We start from the raw sequence: 26,324 nt of genomic DNA, 5'->3' as shown, positions 1-26,324 counted from the left end.
CCAGGAGCCCACAGAGCCCCACAGTTGTCTTTGGTAGAATATAGGAGGGGGTTATAGTTGCCTCCTCCTGCACAGTCATCTTCCTATATCGCTACTGCCCGATATAGGTGCTTCCCATAGTCTGGGAAACATACCAGTCGGGATTCGAACCAGCAACCTCTGGCTTGATAATCATTTCCCTGCTGCTACTGCTTATTAGAAGATAAAACAAAAAGTTGTAATCTAGTCCACCATATCTCTGTAGCTTTTGGCTTATTCTCTTAGTCTTCATTCCCAATTGTAAGAAAACTTGAAGTACATATAATTTCATTTTCCACATCCTTCCCTCCTTGTCCTTGTGTCTCCCCTTCCTACTTCCCCCATTGTCTCTTTTACATTGTAAGCTCTCGGAGGGCAAGGACCAGTTTTTTTTTGTGTATGTAACTTTGTAAGGGTCAATGTTCAGTGATGGCAACAGCAGCAGCAGCAGAAGCAACAACAACCTTCCAAATATCTTGCTTTTATTTTTACTTTTTAAAAATTCAAATTCAATTTTTAAAAAATTTTAAAAGTTGTGTAATCTTTACTCAGTCCTTGTAGCACAACAAGAAAGAAAGAAAGAAAGAAAGAAAGAAAGAAAGAAAATTCCCTGTTCACTCACCATCTTTTTAAAAAGGAAAAACAACTAGCACTAGGACCTGCACGGAGTCTTTGAATCAAGAGGTCCCTTGATTCATTCAATCTCTCCTAGACATACACACATTCACGCGCACACGCACACGCACACACACAAACTGCAACAAGAGGAGAGAAACAGAAAGTCGGCCAAAAGGGCTTTAAAAATTTCAAAGTTTCCATTTGCAGAAGCAATGGGGAAACGTGGCAGGCCGCGAAAGGAATTTAAATACGCAGATGATGCTGTGGAGCCTGGTCTAGGGCAGCAGCAGCAGCAGCAGCAGCAACAACTGCAACTGCCAGTGGCAGATAATATGTCCAGGTGCCCGTTCAGTGACATTTTCAACACCAGCAGTGAGGACTCCATGGAGAAGATCAACACTTTCCTACAGAATGTGCAGATTTTGCTGGAAGCAGCCAGCTACTTGGAGCAAATCGAGAAGGAAAACAAAAGTAAGTGGAGTTTTGGTTTTGTTTGGCTCCTTCTTCTGCTGCTCCTTAAAAATATATATTTTATAAAACGCCAAATCCAGGCATGTGCGATGATGACAACAGCAAATGAAGCAACTGTTTATGAAGATGCAACAAGACAGAGGCTAAACTGCTGGTTAGTTTCAGCCTTACAACCACATCCTAGGTCCAGCGAAAATTGTGTGTGTGTGTGTTTTAATAATGCACCAAGATACCTCGATAGAAAATTATCAAATCAGGAAAACAAGGTTTTTGTTTAGTTTTTTTTTTTAAAGAAACAACCGTGTAATCTCTAAAGTGACCCAGCACAATGTCGTCATGTTATATCTGCATTTTTATGACATGTTTTTGTGAAATCTCATGCCCCTATAGAAGGCTCAGTGTGTGTCTGTGCGGCGGGGGGGGGGGGGGGGCTGGTCAGACTAGAGGATCGGCTTGGGCTGGAGGGGTGGGGGCAATGTAACTTTACGACTGCCCAGGGAAACCGAAAATACTTCGAAGCTTTTTTTAAAAAGCAAGCAAGCAAGCAGCTTGTTTATATTTTTCAACTCTTGCTCTCCCCCACAAGCCCAAGAGAACGTGATACCCTAAAGAAAGCCTAGCTGAATAAGAAGTGAAAGGAACAAAAGGGGGAAATACAAATCTATGTCTATCTTCCCCTTGTGGAAAAGGATTTACAAACCACCCCTCCCCCTCCTTGCTAATGTTTTCGTCAGCGAAAATAATAATACAAAAAGAATCGCCCGTTTGCAACGTCTTTGAGAAGACTCCTAGAACAATAACAGCAGCAGGGCATAATTTTAACCAACCTAGCTAGCTGGTGTTTAATCTGTCTTAATAACAATGAAGGTCAGCAGGAGGAGGAGGAAGAAGAAGAAGAAAAAGAAAACAAATAGGGAGAGATGCATCGCGTCAGCTCCTGCAGTGGGGGAAACCTGAACTCCCTTCGGGTTTAAGTTTATTCTGGCTTTCTTCCGAGCTGGGTGTGATTTTGGGTTCCTCGGATGAAATGGGCCTTCCAGATCCAGTGCTCCCCCCCCAGCTCCGCTCACCCGCCCCCGTGTAAATTTCCATTGCAGTTAAACTCGCTCCTAGCCTTTGTTGATCTCTCCCTCGCTCGGTCTCTCGCTCTCTTTCTTCTTCTCTGTCTCTTTAATGAATACGTGGATATATATGTGTATTGTTTGCAGGAACGATAGTATAGGACGAAATCTTCACAAAGCCTCCCCCTCCATCAGCATCCAAAGGCCTTGCTGCTGTCATCCGTGGATATATTTTCAGGAGGCAGCTGGTTTCCTTGTAAATCCGGTTCCTTCTCAGTCACCCAACCGGACTTTCAAATTGAGATGCGGCAGGGCCCGTCCCTTAAAGCCACCCGATCCCTTGCAGGAGATGAGCTAAGTTAATGGAGAAGAGTCGGGGTCCCCCTCCACCTTTCTTTCCTCCCCCTTTCCATGGGAAATCGCGTAGGCAAAGAGCAAACTAGCCAGGTGGGCGGCGGAGTGGATGGGTAGGTAGGTGTCGTTGGATGCTGTTGTCTCTAGCAATAAGCAACTTGGCCAGAGTGGGACTAATCAGTTTATACTGACCACCTCACCTTAGTGTAGGTGATGTTGGTTGGGTACATAACTAAGTGAACTGGGTCAGCCTTGTCTGTTGGCTTCTCTCTCCTCGCATCAAAAACAGGCGTGCACCAAAGTATGTTTTCCCCAAGAGAATTTTAAGAACAGGTTCGTTTGTTCGATCTCCCTGGGGCTTCTTTTTCTTACTAACCTTTGCGCGGGGCGGGGGGGGGGAGATTGCCCAGTGCTAAAAAGGTGGTTACAGCCAGTGTTCGTGATGGGCTGTTGAAGCATCTGTCACCCAAAACAAAACAAAACCCGCAAACCTACGCATTGCCTTATGTGCTTTCAGTATTACACATACAGCCACAGTGGCTCCACTTGCCTTCCAGTGGTTATAGATGCTGTGTCAGTAGTTGAACTATGGCCCTGAACAGTAATTTTGCGCACAGGTTGGACATCTATTTGTTGTTAGATAACGCTGTCAAGTTAATGGTATATTTATATCCTCTTTTGGCATTAGAATCTGGGGTAGGACATACACCCCACCGCACTCTGATTAGCTCCTCCTCTATAACCTTGTTTATCTGAATTCGCCAGGTGAGGTGTCTCCAACAGAAAGGCCTATATAAATCTGTAATTCGATATAAACCGCAGTAGGGTCTTTACAATTTTTGATCAGTCAGTAGCTTTAGACGCTCATTTGGACAAATAGGGATGGCACTGTATTGGCTTTAGGAAACGGCATGAATGTTCATAACGTCTCGATGGTGTAGCACTGCAGTCCCGATGGACCTTATTGAAGTCGGTTTGTGGGCTGAAATCTCCACTCCTTATGTGCGGTTTTGTTCCTCTTTTTCTCGAGGAACGGAAATCTTTCTCGGATCACTTTGGATTTTGGACTGGTTTTGCACGATTAGAAAAACAAAAACAAAACGCGAAGCAGACACGAGTTTCTCTCTTTGCACCTCGTGCACTTGCAAGCACAGTGCTGCAACGTCAGTTTCAGGGCGACCCACGCGTTTGTAGCTTTCCTACAACTTTTTTTAGATGATTAGCCAATATAATTTGCACAACTTTTAAACAACGTAAACAAAGCACGAACACTTGGGCAATCTCCATTCACAGCCCCTCCCCCGCGCCGCAAAGTTTCATTGAGGCCACAGCATACGCCGCTGCTGCCTCGGGTGCACTCTGATCCGCCTGGCTGGGTTACAGTATAATCAGCCTCAGCTCCTCCCCCCGCTTAGAACCACATGGTTTCCACATGGAGACAAACTATTCTCTTTTGATTGGTCCTGACCTAACTTATGGGCGGGGCTACTTGAGGCCTCTTCGCCAATGAGCAGTTCTCTTATCCCCATGATGTCACGCGTTGCTGAGCCTGGAGATCAATGGGAGGTGCCAGCAACCGAGCGAGTGTCCTTGTTGGGAGTTGTTGTCGGATGATGTCATAGTTTCTGCTTTAAAGCCACACGGTTTTGGCTTGCGCACACGCTATTCGCCGAGTTGAAGAATAAAAACAATAAGGGCAGGAATGGGTGTCGCGTAGGGAAATATCACAGTCCTGTCCCTTCCCGTTTGTGCAATGAGAGAGGGAATGTCAGCTCTCCTTGTGAATTCCTGCGGGGTTACAAAGCAAGCGATTAAACGTTTTCCCTTGTGCATTGCTTTTCGTTAGTCTAGTGTTTTTGAAGGGGCTCAGGCTGGCCAGAAAAATGTTCTCTCGCGTCTTCAATATTTGTGCAGAGAGAGAAAAGCTTATCCTTTGCTGAGCAGTAAAAGTTATGTATGTTTGAAAGGTGGAGCTGCTTTGCTCTGCATTTACTTTTCCCTAAGGAGGATTTGCGTTGTTCGAGATATCAGAAACTAGTACCGCATGTACAGATTGAAGTTTCCAGGATGTCTGTAGCCCTCGGTCACACGTTTCTTTGCTTTCAATTTATTGGGGCCTCAAAGACTTGTGAATGTAGCCGTTCCAGTGCATTACCGTAAACCTTCGTTTGGAGGGAACGGTCTGATTCGCAGTCACCCCTTGTTTACTAGCTGCACATTTGAACTGCCATGCAGAACAGTAAAGACGGCTGTACAAGGCGAATGGGAGTTTAAGTGAAAGCCGCTGCCTCCTTAGCTTCTTGTTTGTTTGTTTTTAAAAGTAATTAGATTACATATGTTGCTTTGTAGTATATCTGCGTCCAAAGTAAAATTCCAGTCTCCTTGAAAGCCCCAGTGATGTCTCAGTTGGGGGGAACATATGCACAGTTTCCTCTGCAAAATAAAGTCATGCATAAATAAATAAAAAGAAGAGAAAGAAAAAGAAATCCTGACTACCACTACCGCTGATTACTACCGTTATTGTTGCTATTGTCCTGCTGTTTGATGTTAAGTCCATAGCTTTAAAATATTGGCATAACCTTAAAATGATATTTTAATGACACATTGCACTTAGCAACGGTATCTGTTAAAAAAGCAGACTGGTTGTTGCTTTTCTGGTGCCTGTTTATCACTCAGATTGGAACAGGAAAGCTGAGTGCCATATTTTATTTTCAGATTCCCATATACCATGTCATTGCCTTGATATTGCAGGCAACTGCTTGAGGACAATAATTGTATTATTTTTATAAATAATATAATTAACTGATATAATTAACAATAGCCATAATCATAGCAACAAGTGTAGCAAATATTTTAATATTAGAAACTTGCACATATTAAAAACTACATCTCAACGTCAGGCCATCGTATCATTTTAAATAAGGAATCTCTAACTGCACCACCATTCCATTTGTTTTAATGTCAATACGTGTAAGTGTTGTGTTCTAGATCAAAATGGGAGTATGACAACCTAGCTGAAGAGAGGAGGGTGTATCTCAAACAAAGAAATACTGAATGGGGTCCCAAGATTATTGCTTACAAAAGAAACATAGATTATGCTCTTACAGTAAATATTATGGTAAATTGAGATTAAAAAACCCTAAAAGCATCATTTATTGGTGCTAGAATGATTATTCTCTTAATTCTTTGATGGTAAACTCAATATATCTGTACAGTCTTCCCATCCTCTTGGCAGCTTATAAAAATAACTGCTACTACTATTTAAATACATCTAGAAGCTTAATAACAGTTGTTTCTAAAATATAGGACAATAAGAAGCCCTGCAATGGCAATGTGGTGCCATTTGAGCTTTGGGGCCTACATGATTGATCAAAAATGGGGTCACATCAGTTCATCATACATACTCCTCCTCCTTTTCTCTTCCCCACAGCCCAGAGGTGCATTTTACCTGTGATTTCTGCAGCAGGTATATTTTACTTAAAAATAATAGTGCTGGCACTTCTACAACATAATTAAATTTAATTGTTTGGGAATCTTGAAGTGAAGCATTGCACTTCATGCAAGCAAGCCACCTGACCTTCTCGTCTACATAAATGCATGCTAAGTAATACAAAGCTTCTATTATGGGTATCCATATGACCAGTGATCTAGGTGTGAAGAAGAAATGGACCATGAAAGGCCTTTGGGACTTTGGTACATGGAACATAGAAGTAATATATACACACCAACCCCACGAGGAATACAGAGGGAGGGAAAAGATTAAAAACACAATATTGTTAGAGATTCAATTCCTATACAATAACTTAAAAGAGAGGCTTGTATTAATGTGATATTTTCTAATAAAACTTTTTTTTTTAAGAGAGGTTTTTCTTTTGCTTATTTCCTCATTGCAGCATATCAACTCTGGGGCATTAGGCCCATGGTAGTAATCCATGTAACTCAAATGCAATCTTGAAAAGCTGCTTTCTATGTGGTTTGGCCAAACTGTGTGGAGCTCTCCAATGCTGTGTGGTGGCATTCAATCGTCTGCACTCCTAGGTTCAACCATGGGTAAAGTGGTTTTGAAATGCTACAAACAGCAAGTGGAGTTCTGCCACATGAATGCAATTTCAACATGCTCTGTTTGAAGACCATAATATATGAACTGAGGAAAAAGTTCCAAAGAGAAACTCCACCCCCACCTAAAAGTGAGGGAAGGCAGCTTTGCAGGTGGTGCAAGGGAAGAGGGGAGGAGTGCATGGGCCTCATAATCCGTGTCATTGATCAGGGGTTGAAATGTTCCCCACTGTCTGTGGCTTCCAGCCAATAGGAGGAGTGGGCAAATTGAAGTCCTGGTTTCTTCTCACTCACCTCCGGCTTCTGCTTTGAGGAGTGGAGCTTAGCATTAAATATAAGGAAAGCTGATTTGAATGTTGGTTGGTCAGAACAACAGTGTGGGTAAAGGTATCATTGGCAGGTGCCCTGAGGCATGCATTGGTGAAGGAATTTCCTGAGACCATTCCTGTAAGGGCCATTGGGCTTAGGGTGAAGAAACAGAGCAGCTTGAGGAATGGCCAGTTCATTAGCTCAGGGCCAGAGAGATGACAACAACAACAATAAGTTATTAATATAAACTTTATTTGTTAGCCGTCCCATAACAAACTGTTCTCTGGGCAGCTCACAACATAGCATTAAAACATGAAATAAAAACACATAACATATTAAATCATAACAGACCAAAATTGTGGGGGGGTGGGACAAAATACAATACAAAGCAATTTTAAAACTCTCTTAAAATAAGTTAAAATCATATTTGAGAGTCAAAATTTAAAAGGCCTGAGTGAACAAAAAGGTCTTTACAGTCCAAAAGAACAAAATGATGAAGCCAGGCGAATCTCACTAGGGAGGCTATTCCATAAACGGATGGTATTGAATACCATCTAGGATGGTATTGAAGAGGTCAGGAATCCCTCAAGACACCCGAAGAGGTCTAGTATGAAGTGCCTGTATCAGGGCATATGCAGAACACAGGAATGGAGCCAGGGTTGCTTTGCCCTGAGTGTTGGGCTGTGGTTGGTGGTAAAGACCTTTACCACTGCAGGCCAAGTAGTTACCTGTACCATGTTTGCAAGTTAGATTAACCAGTTTAGTTAACTTTGTTACAGATCCATTGTTAAGAATTAATAATGTTGTGGCCCTTACAGAATCTCATCCTGCATCTGGAGGCAACCCCTTCATTATTGAGTTTGGGGGCAATGTTCAGCCACTGGTTATCTGAAGTTGACCTCTAGAGGCCATTATAAAGAGCCCTGTGACTGGTTTTCCATGTCCATGAAAGGGCATTGTGTGGACCCTAGCAAACTGTTTAAAATTCACTTGGCTGTGGCAGAGGTAAAATGCAAAACTGAGGCGGAAAGGACACAGAGAATTAGGCAGTATTATGCAGTATGTAGCCAACACATCTGGTTTGTTAGTTATTTTCATGCAATGTATGTACTCTACAGAGAATAGCATCATTAATTTTCATCAACAGTAAGTATTTCACTTTTTTGTCAACATTTTCACATTTCACAAAACTGGTGATCAAGGTTAACATCAACATTTTTAATAGACATGGACACATGCTACTGGTGCTAAAGAAAGGATAGATAGATAAGCTAATTTAGATGTTTCTTTGCCAAACATTTACACAACTTGAAAAAATACTAATTTTTGTTCAGGTTTGATTATAGCTAGTCTTACATATGACCCATGAGTTTTAGTAGTTACGTGAGTAGGAAGAAAAGGCATCAGTATCCATAACACAACAGTAAAACTATTAACTTTTAGTTTATGGTACCTCATTGTTCTTCATTGTAAAGCCTGAAGGTCTCAAGGGCAGCTCTCTGGCTGATTGTTTACTGGGCCTGTGTGAAGCTTTGGCCAAAGCTAAATACTCTGCAGTCCCCCTGGCACCATGCAGATATGACCATTCTCACTTTGCAGTGCTGTGCTCTGCCCATTGCAGGGGTGGGGTGGGCTGTGGTGTGGGTGGTCCTCTTGAGCCCTTGGGCCATTTTGGAAGGCATGTAGGGAGTGCTAGGAAGTGTAGCCTTTCCCAGCACTTCCCCCATTTAGCTCTCCATTTCTCTGAAAGGGCCCTCCCAACATTGAGAAAAGAGCAATACTGTGCAGAAGTCAGCACCTTGGGAAATGGCTCTCGCTTTGAAGGTGTTTTTTAACCATATAGTGAGATCACTGTGATGATATCTGGTTGCATATATAGGCTCTGGAAAGAAAAGCCTCTCAGAAGACAGTATTCAAAGATAGCTCAGCAGTTCTAGTTAATTCTCATGCTTCTGTCTTTTCTTAATACATAGTTCCTACAGTCTTGAGAATCTCATCCATTGCCCCTTTTCCTTCTTTCCTTCCTTGTTCCTTCCTTTTTAAGTGCAGCGACATCCCCATATCTCTGTACTTAAAAGGGAAAAAAGTGTCCTGACCTCAGTGTAGCCCAAAGTCTCCAAAACCAGATGGCAAATGAAAATAATCTAAAATGTATTATCTTAAATCTCATGCTATATAAGCCTCTCTTGCAATTTGGATAAGGATGAGAGTTGACTTGCTTTTCTGAACATCAAAGTTTGGCAAACCTGATTAAGGTGGCTGATAAATAAAGGGTTTTGAGTGAAAGGCAACATGAATATGTCAGACACAGTGGAAAGGACAGGCAGAGCAGGGAGGAGGAAAATTATTATGCCACCAGAATCCAGATGTCATGTTAATCTTATATCATCAGATAGATCTGATGCCTACAGAGGTGCTAACTGCTCTTCTTCCACCACTTTGTTTTTTGACATGCAACTAGGCAAATAGCTGGATGTCTTGTTCAATGCATCTTCATCGTAGTATTCGTATCTTCTTTCTACTCATGGAAATCACTAGGAGCAAGTACATCTGAAGGTTTTAAAATGACACTCATAATATTATTCATTTTTGCTTTTCCAAGCAATTGTGGAGAACAGATAGGTTAGAAAGTGTAGTGGCATCTCTTCCTTTCACTATAGTCCCAGCAGACTGCCGAATACATTCCTGGATCACTGAGGAATATGTGTGCAGGTGAAACATCCCCAAGGAAACAATGTGATGTTACTCCCAAGTTAAAAGAATGTCTGAACAATTATTATGGGTGAATGTGACTAGAACAGTAAGGGGGGATTACCGTTTTCTCATGAGTGAAGCATCAGACTGTTAGGAAGACTTCATCAATAGCCAAAGAGTTATGCAAAAGCACCTACATAAAATATGTTACATATGTATTGGTCATCTACATGGATGCTTTCAGAAGGACTTGTGAACCAGACATGGGATTATTACCACCTTCTGTTGCTAGATTTCCCCAGAAAAATCCTTGTAGATGACCCAATTACAACACAATATTTTTCATACATTTGCCCCTAAAGGCATTATTACAAAGTTACTCTTGTGGGCAATGATCACATTAGAAGCGTCCAAATTCTTAATAAAAACCAGGGCCAGCCTATTCTGTTTAGCAAGTTGACAGTTTGTAGTCCTGGTTATGCATGGGCTTCTGCAACATAGGTGTCTTCTGGGAGTCAAGGTGTTGTTAAGGATTAAAAGGGTTAGTTTGTTGAAGTGAGATTTAATAAAACATAAGCAGCCCCTTCACTGAATGGTGAAGGAGGACACAGTCCACTGGTAACGTACTCCACTGGTGACACAAGTATCAAAGGAGATAATAAATGGCAAGCACGTAAATCCAAAGGCTGGACTTGCTCAGCATCTCTACCCATTAGATATGCTCTCTTTGTCTACTGCTTAAGTTCACTCTGAGTTTGGGTTTGGATTTGAGGCGCACCTGCTATTACACTTTGCAGTGTGTCCTGTAATACCAAATATTCCTGTAGCTACAAATCACAAGACTTTCGGATAAAATGATGAGAAACTAATTGTTTAAATGAAAAGGAAACCTGCACTGATACTGTTGATATTTGTAGGGGAAAGCTGGAAAGCTTGAAGCTGATATTTGCAGAGGGAAGACTGAAGACTTAATGTCATTTAGTAAAATCCCAAAATATCTAAACAAACCCCCACATGCATATACATCCATCAGAACTGTAAACCAAATACGTCTTCTTAAAGAACAAAATCCAGTTACAAATCCTTTTACAGCTCTTATTTTCTTAATTCTCAATAATATAGTTTTGAAGTAGGCTGATCAAATATTACCATTTTACAGATGGGGAACTAAATTTGAAGGGCAATGATTTGCCTAAGGTTTCTTAGTGAGTTTGCAGGGTTATTAATTCGGATTATGGCAGGGCTGCACAACTCAAATGCCCCGGAGGGCCGGAACCATCCACAACTTGGTGTACAGGGGCTGAAGTCAATGTTTAGCACATTATTACATTAAAATTAAAAATATTATTAGGTACTTGTGGATCTATTCTCCCTGTCAATGGACTCATAGTTTCAACCAATGATAGTGGCCAGAGAAAAGGTCTTGTCCCTGCTCAATCAGTGGGGCCGCTGGAGTGCATGCCAGCCCCAAACAAATGCCAAGTCCTCTCCTCTCCCTAAATTGTTGTTGCTGGTTTCAGGCTGCAATCCTAGGCATGCTTACATGGGAGTAAGCCTCACTAGGCACACCATGGAGCATATTTCTGAGAAAACATGCACAGGATGGGGTATAAGGTAGTTTCCAGCTCCTGTGTTGCTGCAGGATACCTGGGGGCCAGTAAAATAGTCCCTGCGGGCCAAATCTGGCCTCCGGGCCTTATGTTGTGCAGGCCTGGATTATGGGATACCACCATTTAGCTTTAAACTTTTCACTAATGCCATAAAAATTTGGATCAAAATTTCCAGCACATTTAATTCAGAAAAAGACTTTTGTAAACTTTACTGTCCAATGCAATAGAAAATATTCTGTTTAGTGCAAATCTGCCTCTTTAGTTTTATTTCTTCTTTTTTCTCCTCCTTCTTCCCAACTGTGAAACGAGGCTAATTGAGAGGGTGGTGGCCTCTCAGCTCCAGGCGGTCTTGGAGGAAACTGATTATCTAGACCCATTTCAAACTGGCTTCTGGGCGGGCTGTGGGGTGGAGACTGCCTTGGTCAGGCTGATGGATGATCTTCAGTTGGGAATTGACAGAGGAAGTGTGACTCTGTTGGTCCTTTTGGATCTCTTGGTGGCTTTCGATACTATCGGCCATAGTATCCTTCTGGAACGTCTGAGGGTGTTGGGGGTGGGAGGCACTGTTTTACAGTGGTTTCGCTCCTACCTCTTGGATAGATTCCAGATGGTGTCGATTGGAGACTGTTGCTCCTCAAAATCTGAGCTTAAGTATGGTGTCCCTCAAGGCTCCGTACTCTCTCCAATGCTTTTCAACATCTACATGAAACCGCTGGGAGAGATCATCAGGGGATTTGGAGTGGGATGTTATCAGTATGCTGATGACACCCAGATCTATTTCTCCATGTCAACTTCTTCAGGAGATGGCATATCTTCCCTGAATGCCTGCCTGGAGGCAGTAATGGGCTGGATGAGGGAGAATAAACTGAAGCTGAATCCAGATAAGACGGAGGTACTTGTTGTGCGGGGTCAGAACTCCAGAGACAATTTTGATCTACCTGTTCTAGATGGGGTCACACTTCCCCAAAAGGAACAGGACCGCAGTCTGGGAGTACTTCTGGATTCACACTTCTCCCTGGTTTCTCAGGTTGAGGATTCACACCTCTCCCTGGTTTCTCAGGTTGAGGTTGAGGGGTGTTTTCTATCAGCTTCGGCTGATACGTCAGCTGCATCCGTTTCTCGAGATCAATGACCTCAAAACTGGGGTACATTTGTTGGTAACCTCCAGACTGGACTTCTGTAATGCGCTCTACGTGTGGCTGCCTTTGTACGTAGTCCGGAAACTTCAGTTGGTTCAGAATGCGGCAGCCAGGTTGGTCTCCGGGCCATCTCGGAGAGACCACATCACTCCCTTGCTGAGGGAGCTACACTGGTTGCCTATTGGTTTCTGGGCAGAATACAAAGTGCTAGTTATAACTTATAAAGCCCTAAACGGTGTGGGCCCTGGGTATTTAAGAGAACGCCTTCTTCGTTATGTGCCCCACCGTCCACTGAGGTCACTTGAGGAGGTCCGTCTCCAGTTACCGCCAGCTCGTCTCGTGGCCTCATAGAGACGGGCCTTCTCGATTGCTGCCCCGAGATTGTGGAATGCACTCCCTGCTGAGATGCAATCCTCCCCATCCCTGACTATTTTTACAAAAACATCTGAAGACCCATCTCTTCACCCAAGCCTTTTCAGCTTTTTAAATATGTAGTTTTAATTTTATACTGTTTTAGGGCTTTTAGCTGTTTTGTTGGTTTTACTGTGTTTTAATAGTTTGATTTTAATTGTTAATTTGTTTTAATTGTTTTTATCATGTTGTGAACCGCCCTGAGCCATTTTTGGAAGGGCGGTATATTAAATAAATAAATAAATAAATAAATAAATAAATAAATAAATAAATATGAACTCCCATCTTCAGTATCCAATCACAAACAATTTTATGGACCAAGTAACCAACTTTGTTGTTCAGCATGTTTATTACAGCACTGTTAAACTTCACATGTCTTTTTCAGTCTTATTTTTTTCCATATAGTGCCAAAGTTATCTAGAATATTATTCTAATTATCTAGAAGATTCTAGTTATCTTGAATATTATTAGGAAAGATGAATATAATTTTATTTTCTAATCTTTTAAAAATGTTATTTCCATCTGGGAAATGGCAAAACTGGTCATAATCAGTATCAAATAAAACCACAGTTTGCAGAAAGTGTCTAATTTTGCTTTATTTATTAAGTGCGTCATATCTGGATTTATGCAGCATTTGGAATATTTTTGGAAAGCAATGAGGTTATAAGGCTGGGTTAGACAACACTAACGTTGTTCAGGATGAAGGCCACCAAAGGCCTGTTATACAGGATTATAAATGTCAATTTCTTTGCTTTACTTTGAAGCATTTTTCCTCTAAGTAGTTATGGCAGAAGCTCTGTATGGATGACATTTTCTCTGCCTAGTGATGGGGGATCATGATTGTGCCAGCTGGCCCTATGTTTGATCTCTACATGTTGGCAGTCATGTCTGCGTAGTGGTCTGTGCTGATAAGACTTTCAATGGCATAATCCCTACATCCCATTCCTGAGGGATGTTTCCCATATCCCATGCAGTGGGAGCCGTTTTGCCTGGTAGGGGGAAGAATCAGTTGGCACAGTTATGATCTAAGAGGGGATCACCCTGAGTACTCCCTAGATGGGAGATCACCTGGGACCACCACACATAGAAAAAATAATCTGCCCAGCACTAAGATGGCTCATGTAAGATTCCCAGGTGATCTTCCATATAGGCTAAGAGGTATAAAGCTCAAACCCTCTTAGCTTCAGCACTAAAACTGTTCATATGCTTTCAAAGTGCTGATACCTGTCAACATTCGAATATCCAAAACAGAAATATATTTGGCTTGTCCCCCAGACTTTGCTACCTCTAGCTCCTGCTGAAATACAGCCAATAAAACTAGTTCAGGATGTTTGAGTTTGCCCAAGTAACTTTCATACAAGTAAGTTAGCAAAAATTTCAGACAGCATCTAGACTTGATTGTCATTACTAAGTACCATTGAAATCAATGAGCTAAATTAATCATTAATTGCTATGGGACTGAGTCATTACTAGTTTAGCCCGGATGCTGCTCATCATGATTTTTAAGTAACGTTTTTATGAAATACCAAACAAATGTTGAATTTGTTTTGGGGGATCCTAGAACTGGATAATTTTGTGCCTTATGATGGGATTTTGCCTGTGGAGGAATTAACATGCCCTCTAACCACTCGTCCCCTGCTAACTTGGCAAAGAGGCACCTTTTAATATGGTGATTCTCTTTATTTAGCAGGGGGAGAGTAACTGGCCCTATCTACCCCCAGCACAGTATCTTCAGTGACTGTTGCTGGTGTCTATCTCATCTTTCTTTTTAGATTGTGAGCCCTTTGTGGACAGGGAGCCATCTTATTTATTTCTATATGTAAACTGCCCTGAGCCATTTTTGGAAGGGCAGTATAGAAATTGAATTAATAATAATAATAATAATAATAATAATAATAATAATAATAAATAAGTAACAACCCCATTTGACTCCGATTTACTTGTGTATTCCAATTAATGCTAGAGTCAGAGCTGAATATTTACTGGCGTTTATATTTTAAAAGAGAGAAGAGCTATGCTTCTGTCTCTGTAGCCTGTGATACAACCTGATATCGTTCTGCAGGGCTGGTATCAGAGTTTGACACTGTTGGGCAGCTGCCAAGTGCCTTGGGCCCTTAGAAGGCACTCTATTGATGCTTGAAGTGCCCACAGTCCTATATTCTATTGATAAACTCCAATACTTTGATTTTTCATCACACATGGCAACATCTGCTCACCCTTACTTTTTTGCGCTGTTTTGGCTTAATATCCAGCCTGATGAGGAATTGTGGTGAATTCAAAATCTTGCTCACTTCTTTCACGGGAAACCCCTGCTAACTGAGCAAAGAGGCACCATTTTAATGTGGTGATTCTCTTTATTTAGCAGGGGAGAGCAACTGGCCCTATCCATTCCCAGCACAGTACCCCTCCAGTGACTGTTGCTGGTGTCTTTCTTACAATTCTTTTTAGATTGTGAGCCCTTTGGGGATAGGGATCCATCTTTTTTTTTTTTTTTAGTTCACTCTGGAAACTTTTGTTGAAAAGCAGTATATAAATATTAGTTGTTATTGATGATGATTTTCCCAGGTATCCATCCATAATAAAAATTCTATGTGCTTCTTCATTTTGGATGATATTGCTATATGTTAAGGCTCTGCTCAGTTTGTAACTTCTAATGGTGTTTTTTAAAAAGTGGATTTTGCTTATGCTTAATTAACTATGTTAATCAGCCTGCTGGAGAGGTTAATTTTATCAGCTCAGTCTTGCAGTCTTTCTGTGGTTTATTATTGCAAATTGGCAGTGATCTGCAACACCAATTAAAAATTAGATAGCGAGTTGATTACACTTTAGACAATACTGATCAATGGTAACAAATCACAAAGTTGTACATAAGACCCATAACTAACAAAATGGTAAATGGGCCATTATGGGCGCCTTCCGCACAAAGAGCTAGAGTGGGCAACAGGTTTAGACGGAGATATTCTTGTCATGTTAAGTCTCCAGAAGCTGAGACTTGGCAGTGCTGATTCTGTATGCATTTGACCTTGAGTCTTTAAAACAGCTAGGCTGGATAAACAGAAGCTCCATCCAGACCAACTTCTGCAGTACTGCACAGAAAGCATGAGATACAATACTTGCATCCCAATCCCAAAGATGTTAACTTGGAAGTCCTACTGATCTCAGTGGAACATTCTTCCAATAACGTGGCTGAGGGGTGTAATGCAACAGTAGTTTTTGTTTGTAGATGCAATAAAATGTGCTTTATCATAGCAATACACTAAATGCATTCTTATGTTTAGATTTCAGTAAAAAGGCCAGTTGTAAAGGGGAAGGGGGGAAATCTTTGGACTGCAATTCTATACACACATATTTGGCAGTAAAGTCTTAAAAACAGTGGAACTTACTTCTGAGTCGACATAACTAGAATTTGGGTGTTGTGAGCGGTAAGATACTTGTAAGCAATTTCTAATAATGGGGTGGGAGGGAGGGGCGGGACAAAACTGGTAGCCTGCCCATGAAACTAGTCTGCAACTATAGAGGCGCACGCTTTCGTTGCAGCTACATCAACGCTAAAAGCAAATACTTTGCTATAAACAAGCAAGGATTTCTCCGTCACCGTGCCCTCAACTCCCTAGGAGTGCAGGACGGAAAAAGCAAGGCTGACCCTTCAGCCTCTTCCGTCCAGCTACTATACGGTGGATGGATGTGCGCGAGGCTTCCCATAATGCAACTGCAGCTGCTTTTCCCGTGCACGCGCGATGCACTTGAAGGGAGCGGAAGCCAAGAACTACATTTCCCAAGTGGCATCGGGGCAGAGTCTCATGTGTGTCCCCTCCCCCCCCGTGATTTCTAAGCGGAGGTAAACAAACTGTGAAAGAGGCAGAGACCTACAGTATCTGCTGCAGGAGGCGGAGAAAACGGCTAGATATCAGGGAGAAGGCTTGGACCATGGATGCAGGGGCAGCATCGAGGTGGAGGGGGAAGGTGTAGGGTCCTGGGAGAAAGGGGCAGGATGCAAGAATAAGGAGAGGCTCTATGTTGGGGCTTGGTGTGTAAGGGGGAAGAGTGTGGGGGCAGGATCGGTGGCAATGCTAGAGACTTTAGGGGGAGAAGAGTCCAGTTTGTGACGGACCGTCGGGAAAACAATCGGGACTGCTGTGGGCAGGATCAGTGTTAAAGACAAGGGGATGAGGAGGGACAGGAAACAATTTCGTGCCAGATTGTAGCGGCAGGATTCCGGGACAGGAGCTGCAGGGGCTAAGATCTTTCCATATTCTTTTTTATGCCTCACTGATTAACTTCCTGCACGCAGCAGACGAGACACCCTCACATTCCCTGCCTGTCACTCTACTTTCTCACTCCCCTTAAGTGTTGGGGGGTGGATTCCTTGGTTTCAACACCCCTTCAGTGTAAAGGCCAGTTGTAAAGGGGAGGGGGAGTCCGTCCCCTCATACCCCACTGTTCAGGTCGGGAGACGGTCCAGGGTGCTAAGAGACAAGAGGCCTCGTCCACCCCAAGGGCTATGGAACGGGTAGAGGTGATCAACATCCAGCGCCTTCTGGAGGCAGCTGAATATCTGGAGCGCAGAGAGAGAGGTAACTGGATTGAGGAAGGGGTGGGGATTCAAGTGACACCTCCCAACAGAAAGATGGGATGAATTACTCTTGTTGAAGGGTTGGGATGCTTGTTGCGGGGTGTTGGTGGTGGTTAGGGTTGGGGTTTGGGTTGGGTGAAAAGAGGGAAGTGGGGTGAGGAGTTTCATCTGCTGAAAGAGAAATGGGGTGGAACAGAATCACTTTCCAGGGTTCTGGTCTGGGATCCCTTGGTGCAGAACTCGGCATTTACCTCCTTTCTTAAAGATAATTGGGGTAAGTCTCTGACAGGTGGCTTATTTTTAGTCCTTCTGTCCTACTTAAGTTTACGCTTCTTCTCTTATGGTTACTTGACATCATGAGTTTTCCCTGAGGGTTATTTCAGTGCTCCCCAAACCAGTGTGTCCTTTGGAACTTACTGTTTATTTCTTACTGACTAATCCTTCTCTTCCCATTTGCTGATGCAGAGTGTGAACATGGTTATGCCTCAGCCTTCCCCACCATGCCGGCCCTTGGACTGCAGGACCCAAAGCCACCGCAGAGGCTGAGCCGGGCGAGAAAACATAGCAGTGGAGGTAGCAGTACGGGCACTGCTAACAGGTACAATCTGCAGGGGGTTGATAAGAGGGTTGCTAGTTTATACATAAGAGAGTGCTCCTAATATTTCATGTACCCATCAGGCGTGTTTGGCTGTATTTAACTTGGAACTTCTGCTGGAAATTCTGTTTCCCTTCCCTTGCAATCTCACTTCCTCTCAGCCTTTGATAATCTGTAGGCTTGTGCCTTTTAATAGAAGAATTTCCCAACATGTGATTATGGTAGCTGGCTCTTTAAATCTCAGAGAACCAGCTTGCTAGCTGGATACGTAATGCCTTGCTTTCTGCAGGTTGTACAGACACTCCTTTTATGTAACTTTAATTCTTCATTCTCACTGGAGGTTTTTCAATGGAAGGATTGTTTTTCCTAGAGTAAAATTAACTTTGATGTTGTGCCTCAACCTATGCATATTTACTCAGAAATAAAGTCTTCAGTGGAGCTTACTCCTAAGTAAGCATGATTGGGATTTTAAACTGAATGTCTGCCGCTGGAGAATACATACAGACCTGAGGCTCTAGGGCTAGCTATATTTGCCCAGATGCTACTCAAAAATTAGGTGCCTGCTTCTTGATATATTTTACTGTGTCACATTTTTCGTTTTTATTTTGGTAAGGTATGGTAAATGCTGATTTGCCAGAAAACCCCAAACTACTTTCCACTGTGCAAATGGTTTGATAGATAATTAATAGTGTAATGCAGAGCCCTGCTTTATCTTCTTCGTGTGTGTTGTGTATGCCATCTTGCACTGATATCAAACTAAAGTGTTAATTGGTAGCTTACACAGAATTGTGAACATTTTTTTTGCAATAAAAGAAAAATAGGGTTCCAGGAGATAATAGGCAATTTATGCTGAAAGCCAATTTGAATTTGGTTTTTAGCTGTGGTATTTTCCTCAGATATAGATATTCCAGACAGTGCTTTCTGTTGGGGATACATGAACCACCTTATCTAAAGATACCCGAGAGAAAAGGGTAGGCGTTTATTTCTTAAAAGGGTAAGGAGGTGTGTGCTGAAGTTCACTGAGAATCTCTGCTGCAGAAACATGTTATTAAATCCGAATGATGCCTTTAGAGTCTGCAATATCCAATAATACAGTACCACACTCTTTTGGGGTAGGTGCTGCTCTAGGTAGATAACCTGTCAAACTATAAAAACTGAGCACTCTGTTTATTAGTTCACAGTAGTTTTGCCTATTTGTTCACGAAGTCATAAGAATTGGTTAGTTTTTGACTTTAAAAGGAGACTATTCTTGATAAGGTTGGATGAGGGTAGAACCAAGGCCTATGTGGGCAGGATGTAGACTATAACACCCCCCCCCCTCCGTCTGAGGCTAGCTGAATGCAATGATGTCACAGAATGGTCTTAAAGTAAACTTCCAAACAGAGTCTAGGGGCAGAAAGGGCATGGCGAGGCAATGAGATCTGTATTTCCAGTGGTGCTTTCTGCTGTCTTGGGAATGTGCATCACCTCCTGAGTTGTTCATGCATACAGGTGAACATGTTCGAATATTCATCTGCTTATTTTAGAAGTAAGCCTGAGTCCTCAAATGCAGGACTCAGATATTAATTTATTAATTTATTATTTATTCGACTTCTGCACCACTCTTCCAAAAATGGCTCAGGGTGGTTTACACAGAGAAATAATAAATAAGATGATCCCTGTCCAAAGGGCTCACAATCTTAAAAAGAAATATAAGATAGACACCAGCAACAGTCACTGGAGGTACTGTGCTGGGGGTGGATAAGGCCAGTTACTCTCCTCCTGCTAAATAAAGGAGAATCACAGTGTTAAAAGGTGTCCCTTTGCCAAGTTAGCAGGGGTTGGTAGGAAGTGTAGTGTTGTATGTGCTTTGAACACAATGTGTGGATAACTGTATGTGAGTATACCGCACACAGATTGTACATGTCTTGAATGTGAAGAGGGTTTTGTGTTGACTTGATTGAGAGAAACCCAATCGGTTTTGTTTGGAAGAGCTGCTTGGTGTCTGGGTACATATGTGGTATTGGTGCATAGGTATATTAAGGGTAAGAAGGGCTGAATTTAAAATGTTGTGGCATTCATTTGTACTTTTTGAATATCTGATAAGGACTGAATCATAAATGCACTGGGAGTTTTTTGCTTGAATTAGAGGTTTTTAGAGCTGATATGGTTATTGCTTTCCTTGCTTGCTTGTAAGTGTTGCAGTTGGCACTATTTAGATTGCTGTGAAGAAGGTGTCGCCCTTCTGCATTTGTATCACATGAGAACCAGTGGAGATTTAATGTTGGGTTCTTTAGTTTATTCCACTGCACCATCTTTTCAATAGTCATGTCAACACTTCTTGATTCATTCTCTGTCTCTCTGCTGATCACCTCCTGCAATTGAGTGGAAATGATTGAGTTTTGGGATTCTCAGCCCTAAAGCAAATACTGTATTAACTTAGAAATTTCATAGAAGAACTGCAGGCATGACAGGTATGAATTGAGTGCTGTCTAGCTTTGTGCACTGGCTTCTTTGTCTTCTCCAGTTGAATCAGAAATGCCAAAAAGAATGAGATAGAAGTTGCTAATAATTTAGTCAGGATGTCAGCCAGTATCCCTAGAATCCCTTGGTTCTACATAAGCATGAGGTGCATGCAGGTGAGGGAGTTGAATCCTTCCTCTCCTCTGCCTTCCCTTTCTGTCATGTCAAGCACTTTTCTCACCAGCCCACCTCTGATACCAGAAGTGGGTTGGGCTGGGAGAAGTTTGTCTGAAGCAATGGAGAGTGGTAGGGAGTTGGAGAGGTAAGACAGGGCAGAAGGAAAATTCAGCTGTTTCACCTATAAGTTTGTGATATGGGAAAAATCAGAGGCTGACATACTGTGCAGCCTGGGGGCCCATCAAAGAGGGATGCATAGGCATGGCTTGTGAGCCTGCTAAGAGCCCGTCCTGGCTGGCAGGGGAGGTTCCATGCACACTTAATTGTGCATAATGCTGCTGTGCTGCTACTGCTGTATTTCCCATGGCAGTCGTGGTCCTTCATGTGGTGTGTACCATACCATGCTTATACCAAGCTTGTATACTAATTGGCAGCACAAAAATAGGATTTTAAATGAGTTTGTGGTTATTAAAAAGCTCAGCAAGGTTCCATTAGATAGAGATAATACTTTATAGCCTCATGGAGTCCTTTCTATATACGGCTAAACTTGTAGTTTGGTTTTAGCTGTGGCATTTCTCCCAGTGCTCTTGAGGGGAGGTACTTGAACCTGGCATGTTGTGGGACTCTATCAGTCACATAGATTATGAAGATGATCTGCATGTCCATAAGAAAATTTGTTCTTAAAAAAAAAAAGGGTTGGGGGGGATATTTTCTACTACTAGGTTCTAGGACGAGAATCATGCTTTTCAGACAACACTCAACTATTTAGGGTAGTGAAATCCGCAACTGATTGTGAGGAGCACCAAAAGGATCTCTCCAAACTGAGTGAGTGGGTGACAAAATGGCAAATGCGGTTCAGTGTAATAAAATGTAAAAAAACCCCTCCAACTTCACATGTACACTGATGTGGTCTGCGCTGTCAGTGACTGACCAAGAGAGAGATCTTGGGGTTGTGGTGGACAGCTCGTTGAAAGTGTTGACTCATTGTGCAGCAGCTGTGAAAAAGGCCAGTTCCATGCTAGGGCTCATTAGGAAGGGGAATGAAAATTAAAATGCTTATATTATAATGCCCTTATACAAATCGATGGTGCTGCCAAATTTGGATTTGGAGTACTGTGCACAGTTCTGGTCACCATATCTTGTGTACTGATGAAGTGCTCCATGAAGTAATACTCTTGTGCAATTGTTTCAGTAGAAATTGTGTGGGAGTGGTTAGATTGCACCCTTACTGGCCCTTCAGCAGCCAAAGCGTTATTGCATGAACAGGAAATCAAGAGAACCACATGTATGCAAACTGATACTTTTTCTGACATATACTCAGGAGGTTAATGAAGTTAAAATGGGTTGTTGTGTAAGCCCACGGTCTCCTAACTAGGTTCATAAAAGGATACCACCAATTTGGGATAAGAGCAATGATGGCTCTTAGTAGACATGATTAGGAGGTGCAGTTTCATGGCCAGCTTATGCAGGAAAATGAAATCAGACAATTTAGAGTGAACCCTGCCATAACAAACTTTTGATGTCTTATACAGCTCCTCTAAAGTGTCTTGAAATGAGCCTCTTTCTGTGATGGGTTACTGGGTTGGTTAGAGTAGAAAGTGATTGTATTTTTGACCCATGGGATTGACTTTTTTATTCCACCTGCATCATCTCTATTTTTTAACAAAGCTCTCATGGTTGCAAGAAAATGTCTGTTCAAGGGTTAGAAAGCGAAGTGAACCTTGGATGGGATTGACTTCATTTAATGTTATCCTAAGGGTTGTGGGGAGGGAATGCCGCATGTTCCATATAATGCTGTTTTCCCTCTCTGCAGCTCATTTACTCTGTCTCCACTACTCATACCTCCAGTTGTTTCTTGTCCTTTACCAGCCTTGTCCGTAACAAATTATTCTGAATTTTACAGAAGCACAAGTGTTGCTTTTGGAACCAGTGATGCATTATGAAGCATTTTTATGGAAGTGTAACGTTCTAAGCACACAATTTGGGTCCTGCTGATGTGGTAACCCAATCTCCTTTGCAAAAGCAGGTTTGTTTAAAAGCATAGATCCAGTCTTAACGCAAGGGACATTAATATAAAGAACTGTCCCAGATATATACATAATAATAAATAATAACAGAGGAAAATATAAAGCATCAAAAGAGTGAATGGCTCAATCATGGCACAAGGGACATCCATAATAAGACTGCATCTACATTTACAGCCACTCAAAAGGTTTTGCAACATATGATTGACACAGTATGGAAGTACCTACCTTGCAACAGCTTTTGGGGAATAAGGCTATCATATATACATATGTTCAAGGATCAATGGTTATAAAATGGCAGAAAGCATTATTGCACTGGCAAAAATAAATTCTCCTGTACTTGTTTATGAATTAACCACTGACGGCAGTGTTTGGTATCCTGCCATTGTACTTTTTCAAAGAATATATCTGCAAAATGTGGTCATCCAGGCATCTGGAATTATTTTTTTTTACCCTGAAGGAATTTTCATGTCTGATTGTATAATATAAAAATCATCTTAATTTATATTCTTCTGGGCACAATGTCATCAGATGTTTAGAAACGGATTGTGAGTGGTTTTAAGTAGTGCTGAGCCAAACTGGGCTATGTGTGTATGTTTGAACATTTTATCCCTCTAGGAAAAGCTCCCTCCCTTTATGCAGTTTTCTCACCCCACTTTGAAACAGTGAGAAGATGCCTTCCCCTTCCTGCAATATCTGCCCCCTTGCAATGTGTCCTGGGGTTGATGATTCCTCACTCCAATCTAGTTATGCATAGATTATCACTTGACTTTGGGTATAACTTGGATGGGGCTGAGCATCTGAATGTCCATCTGCACTATGTACTTCCAGTTGGATGTGCACACTCCACATCCAAATGTGCATCTCTATGCGTGTTCTGCCCTAGTTGTAACTACCCACAACTCAGTACTGGATTGGGGCAAAAATCTTGCTGTGCTGTGCTGGCCGGAAGAAGCTGCCAGTGCAGTGTAAATCAGGGAATGTTGGTCCACTTGCCTGGGCTATGGGAGCGCATTACACCCCACACCCCATTCAGAGGGGGAAAGTTTCATTTGCCCTCAATAATGTTATGTACCCAGATCTGGTTTCATAGTGCTATGGCATCATCATGTTCACTCCGTGTTTCCTGACTGACTGGAATCGTGTAGTGAAGAAACCCTTTCTGAATAAAAAAAGAAAAGGAAGAGAGAAAAAAATCTGAAGCAGCAGATTGAGGAAACAATGGCTGTGAGCAAATGTGAAAAACAGAAATAGAGGGGGTTTCTCATGGACCCTTTTCCGTCTCCAAAACCGCAGCTTTTTAATAAGAAATCAAATCATAAACATTTTCCACAGCATCTCTTTTAATTTTCAAGTGACCCAAGTGAGGCAAAATCCAGAACCATTCTGAACAGCTGTTTTGCTATGTTTGTTTACTGCCTCGTATGATTACTTAATTTTGTAGGGTTTTAGGGTTTTTTCCTTTTCGAAAACAAATTGGCACAAATCTATTTGCATTTTCATACTATGTGCTAAAGAAGTAGTGTACAGTGATAATGTTATATGAATAATGTTAATGTAATATACTGTTGCTATCACTGTGGGGTCATATGAAAATACTGCATCATGTAGCCTGATCTTCTGTGAGTTTCCTTTGAAATAAATATTAATTTTGATGGGTTTACTCCTAAGTAATTTTGCATAGGATTGCAACTTTTATTGCTGCATTTTGTATTTATTTTAGGCATTTGCATCTAGGAGATTCATAAGGAAGCTTAGACAATAAACAATAATAAAACAATATGCCACATGAAATTGGTCAAGTCAATGAAATCCGCAGCAAACAATTGCAAATAAAACAGTAACAGCACAACAAGCCATTTTTTTAAATCAAAAGCCTAGGTGAATAAAACTTTGGCCTGGTGCTGAAAACTCAGAAGGAGCTGGCTCCAAGCAGGCCTTAGAAATGACTCACAAACAAGGCCCCTATACTGCATATCCTGCAGCTCTTGGACCACCTTTTGCCACTAAGTTAAGACTTCTTTATTTAGGCTGGCTTTCCCCTGATGATTGAATTTTTTCCTGCTATTTGTCCCCCCCCCCCTCTTTTTAAATACTGTGCACTGAAGTTATACTGCTTTGAATATTTTTTGTTTTGCCTGTACTTTTATTATATACTACTTTGAGCTTTTTAGGAAAAGTGGCATAGACATTTAATTAATAAGGTTCTCATGAATTAGGCAACTCAAGCTTCTCATGTGCATTTAAAGGTTTCCGCAATATATTTAATAGGATATTTTTGTCTGTGCAAGTGGATTGATGCACATTTTCCTATCAAAGGACATTGGCAAGATCTGTTGATACTCAAGGTTGTTATATTTATTCACAATAGTTTTTATCATGGAAAATTTCTTCCCAAATGTTTAGCTCTAGATACATACATTTATTGTGATATATTTGGGCTTGTTGATTTGATTTCTTGCTTCTGAGCCGTCAAAAAACAAAACAAAAACTGAATTATCAGCAAAATTGCCAATCTCAATTATTTGTCTCTTCTACTGCTTTCTTCATTATTCACGTGCATGTGCTTGTTCGTTTATTGGGCCATTTCAGGCATGAATTTTGCTATAACTTCTGTTCCTTTGTTTCTCTTCTGCTTTTGTATTATCAGCATGGCAACACTTCCTGGTGCTGATGGAGGGCCTAAAAATTAAAATATTGTTTGAATCTCCTCTTGCCACAGATCTCTTTTAGATTCCATTTAGAGTATTCCAGACCAGACAGCACTGGGCTTGAAACCTGTCTTGTGGCCATAGCTGCACTACCTCAACTCCCAGATATCTAGACTTGCCAGGCAGCACTAGTTAACATCCATCTGTGCCACAAGTAACATAAGATACACTTGCACCATCTTTTGCCCCACATCCCTTGAGAAAGAAAAGAGTTTCATAAGCACAATGTTCTGTGTGGATGGTCCATACGATCATATAATCTAACCCACTGTATTGGACCAGGATCCACTCACCAAAGCACCCACAGAATCATTAGTAGAATGTGATGGAGACCAAGGTGGGAGTAAGCCAAAGGTACCTATAGTTGAAAGGAAGATTAAGCAAGACAAAGAGCAGGTGGATCACTATTAAACTTAATTCCTTTCTCCTTCAGACATCAGTCCAGCAAAAAGAAACACTTTTTCCTTTTATAAATCCTCTACTTTCCCTAGTATAGAATGCCCTTCCAGTCCTTCATCTAGCCCAGTTATTCGCAATGTTGGGTCCCCAGATGTTATTGGACTTCAACTCCCATAATCCCCAGCCCCGGTGGCCTCTGGTTAAATTATGTTGAAAATCCCTGGTCTAGTTTTATACCCAGCCAGAAGCTATATCTCCAGTTTAACGACCCAATGAACCCCCACCCCACCACCGGCTGCAACCTGCCTTCATTCTAGCCTAACTGACCATTAGCTAATAACTCCCTTCTTCCCTCACTTTTGGACCTGCTTTATAGATGGGTTGGTGGTGGAATTGACAGGCACATATGTGGGAGAAATCTCATGTGCTTTGGGTAGCTGGAAAACTGTGCCAAGGGATCACAGTTACTAACATGTCAGGTGAGGTGATGTGATGTTTGTAGCCACGAGCACATTTCTAAGTTAAAAGGAAGCTTGACATAACAGAACATAGTGCCAATTCAAGGGAGCTTTATTTTCTAAACCAGCACAAGTGAGTATAAACCACAGTCAGTTTAGTTAAGGCACATTGTTTTGTATGTTTATGCAAATGATGCGTTTCAT

At 41.8% G+C, this 26,324-nt stretch overlaps 1 protein-coding gene across 5 annotated transcripts in view; it reads left to right on the top strand.

Annotated features, from left to right (window-relative positions):
• Nucleotides 1–743: 743 nt before the first annotated feature.
• Nucleotides 744–26,324, top strand: part of MXI1 (MAX interactor 1, dimerization protein) — a 110,971-nt gene continuing 85,390 nt past the window's right edge. For 2 of the 5 annotated variants that reach the window (XM_053305315.1, XM_053305314.1), the window contains exons 1-2: nt 744–1,107; nt 17,780–17,912. In XM_053305315.1, coding sequence (XP_053161290.1) covers nt 849–1,107; nt 17,780–17,912 — 392 coding nt within the window. In that variant the 5' untranslated portion in view covers nt 744–848. The other 3 variants (XM_053305318.1, XM_053305316.1, XM_053305317.1) reach the window with 3 other exon arrangements.

Source organism: Hemicordylus capensis, chromosome 3 (genome assembly GCF_027244095.1).
Source record: "Hemicordylus capensis ecotype Gifberg chromosome 3, rHemCap1.1.pri, whole genome shotgun sequence".
Lineage (NCBI taxonomy): Eukaryota > Metazoa > Chordata > Lepidosauria > Squamata > Cordylidae > Hemicordylus > Hemicordylus capensis.
Note: the sequence above shows the minus strand (reverse complement) of the source record. Positions and strands in the feature narration are given on the sequence as shown.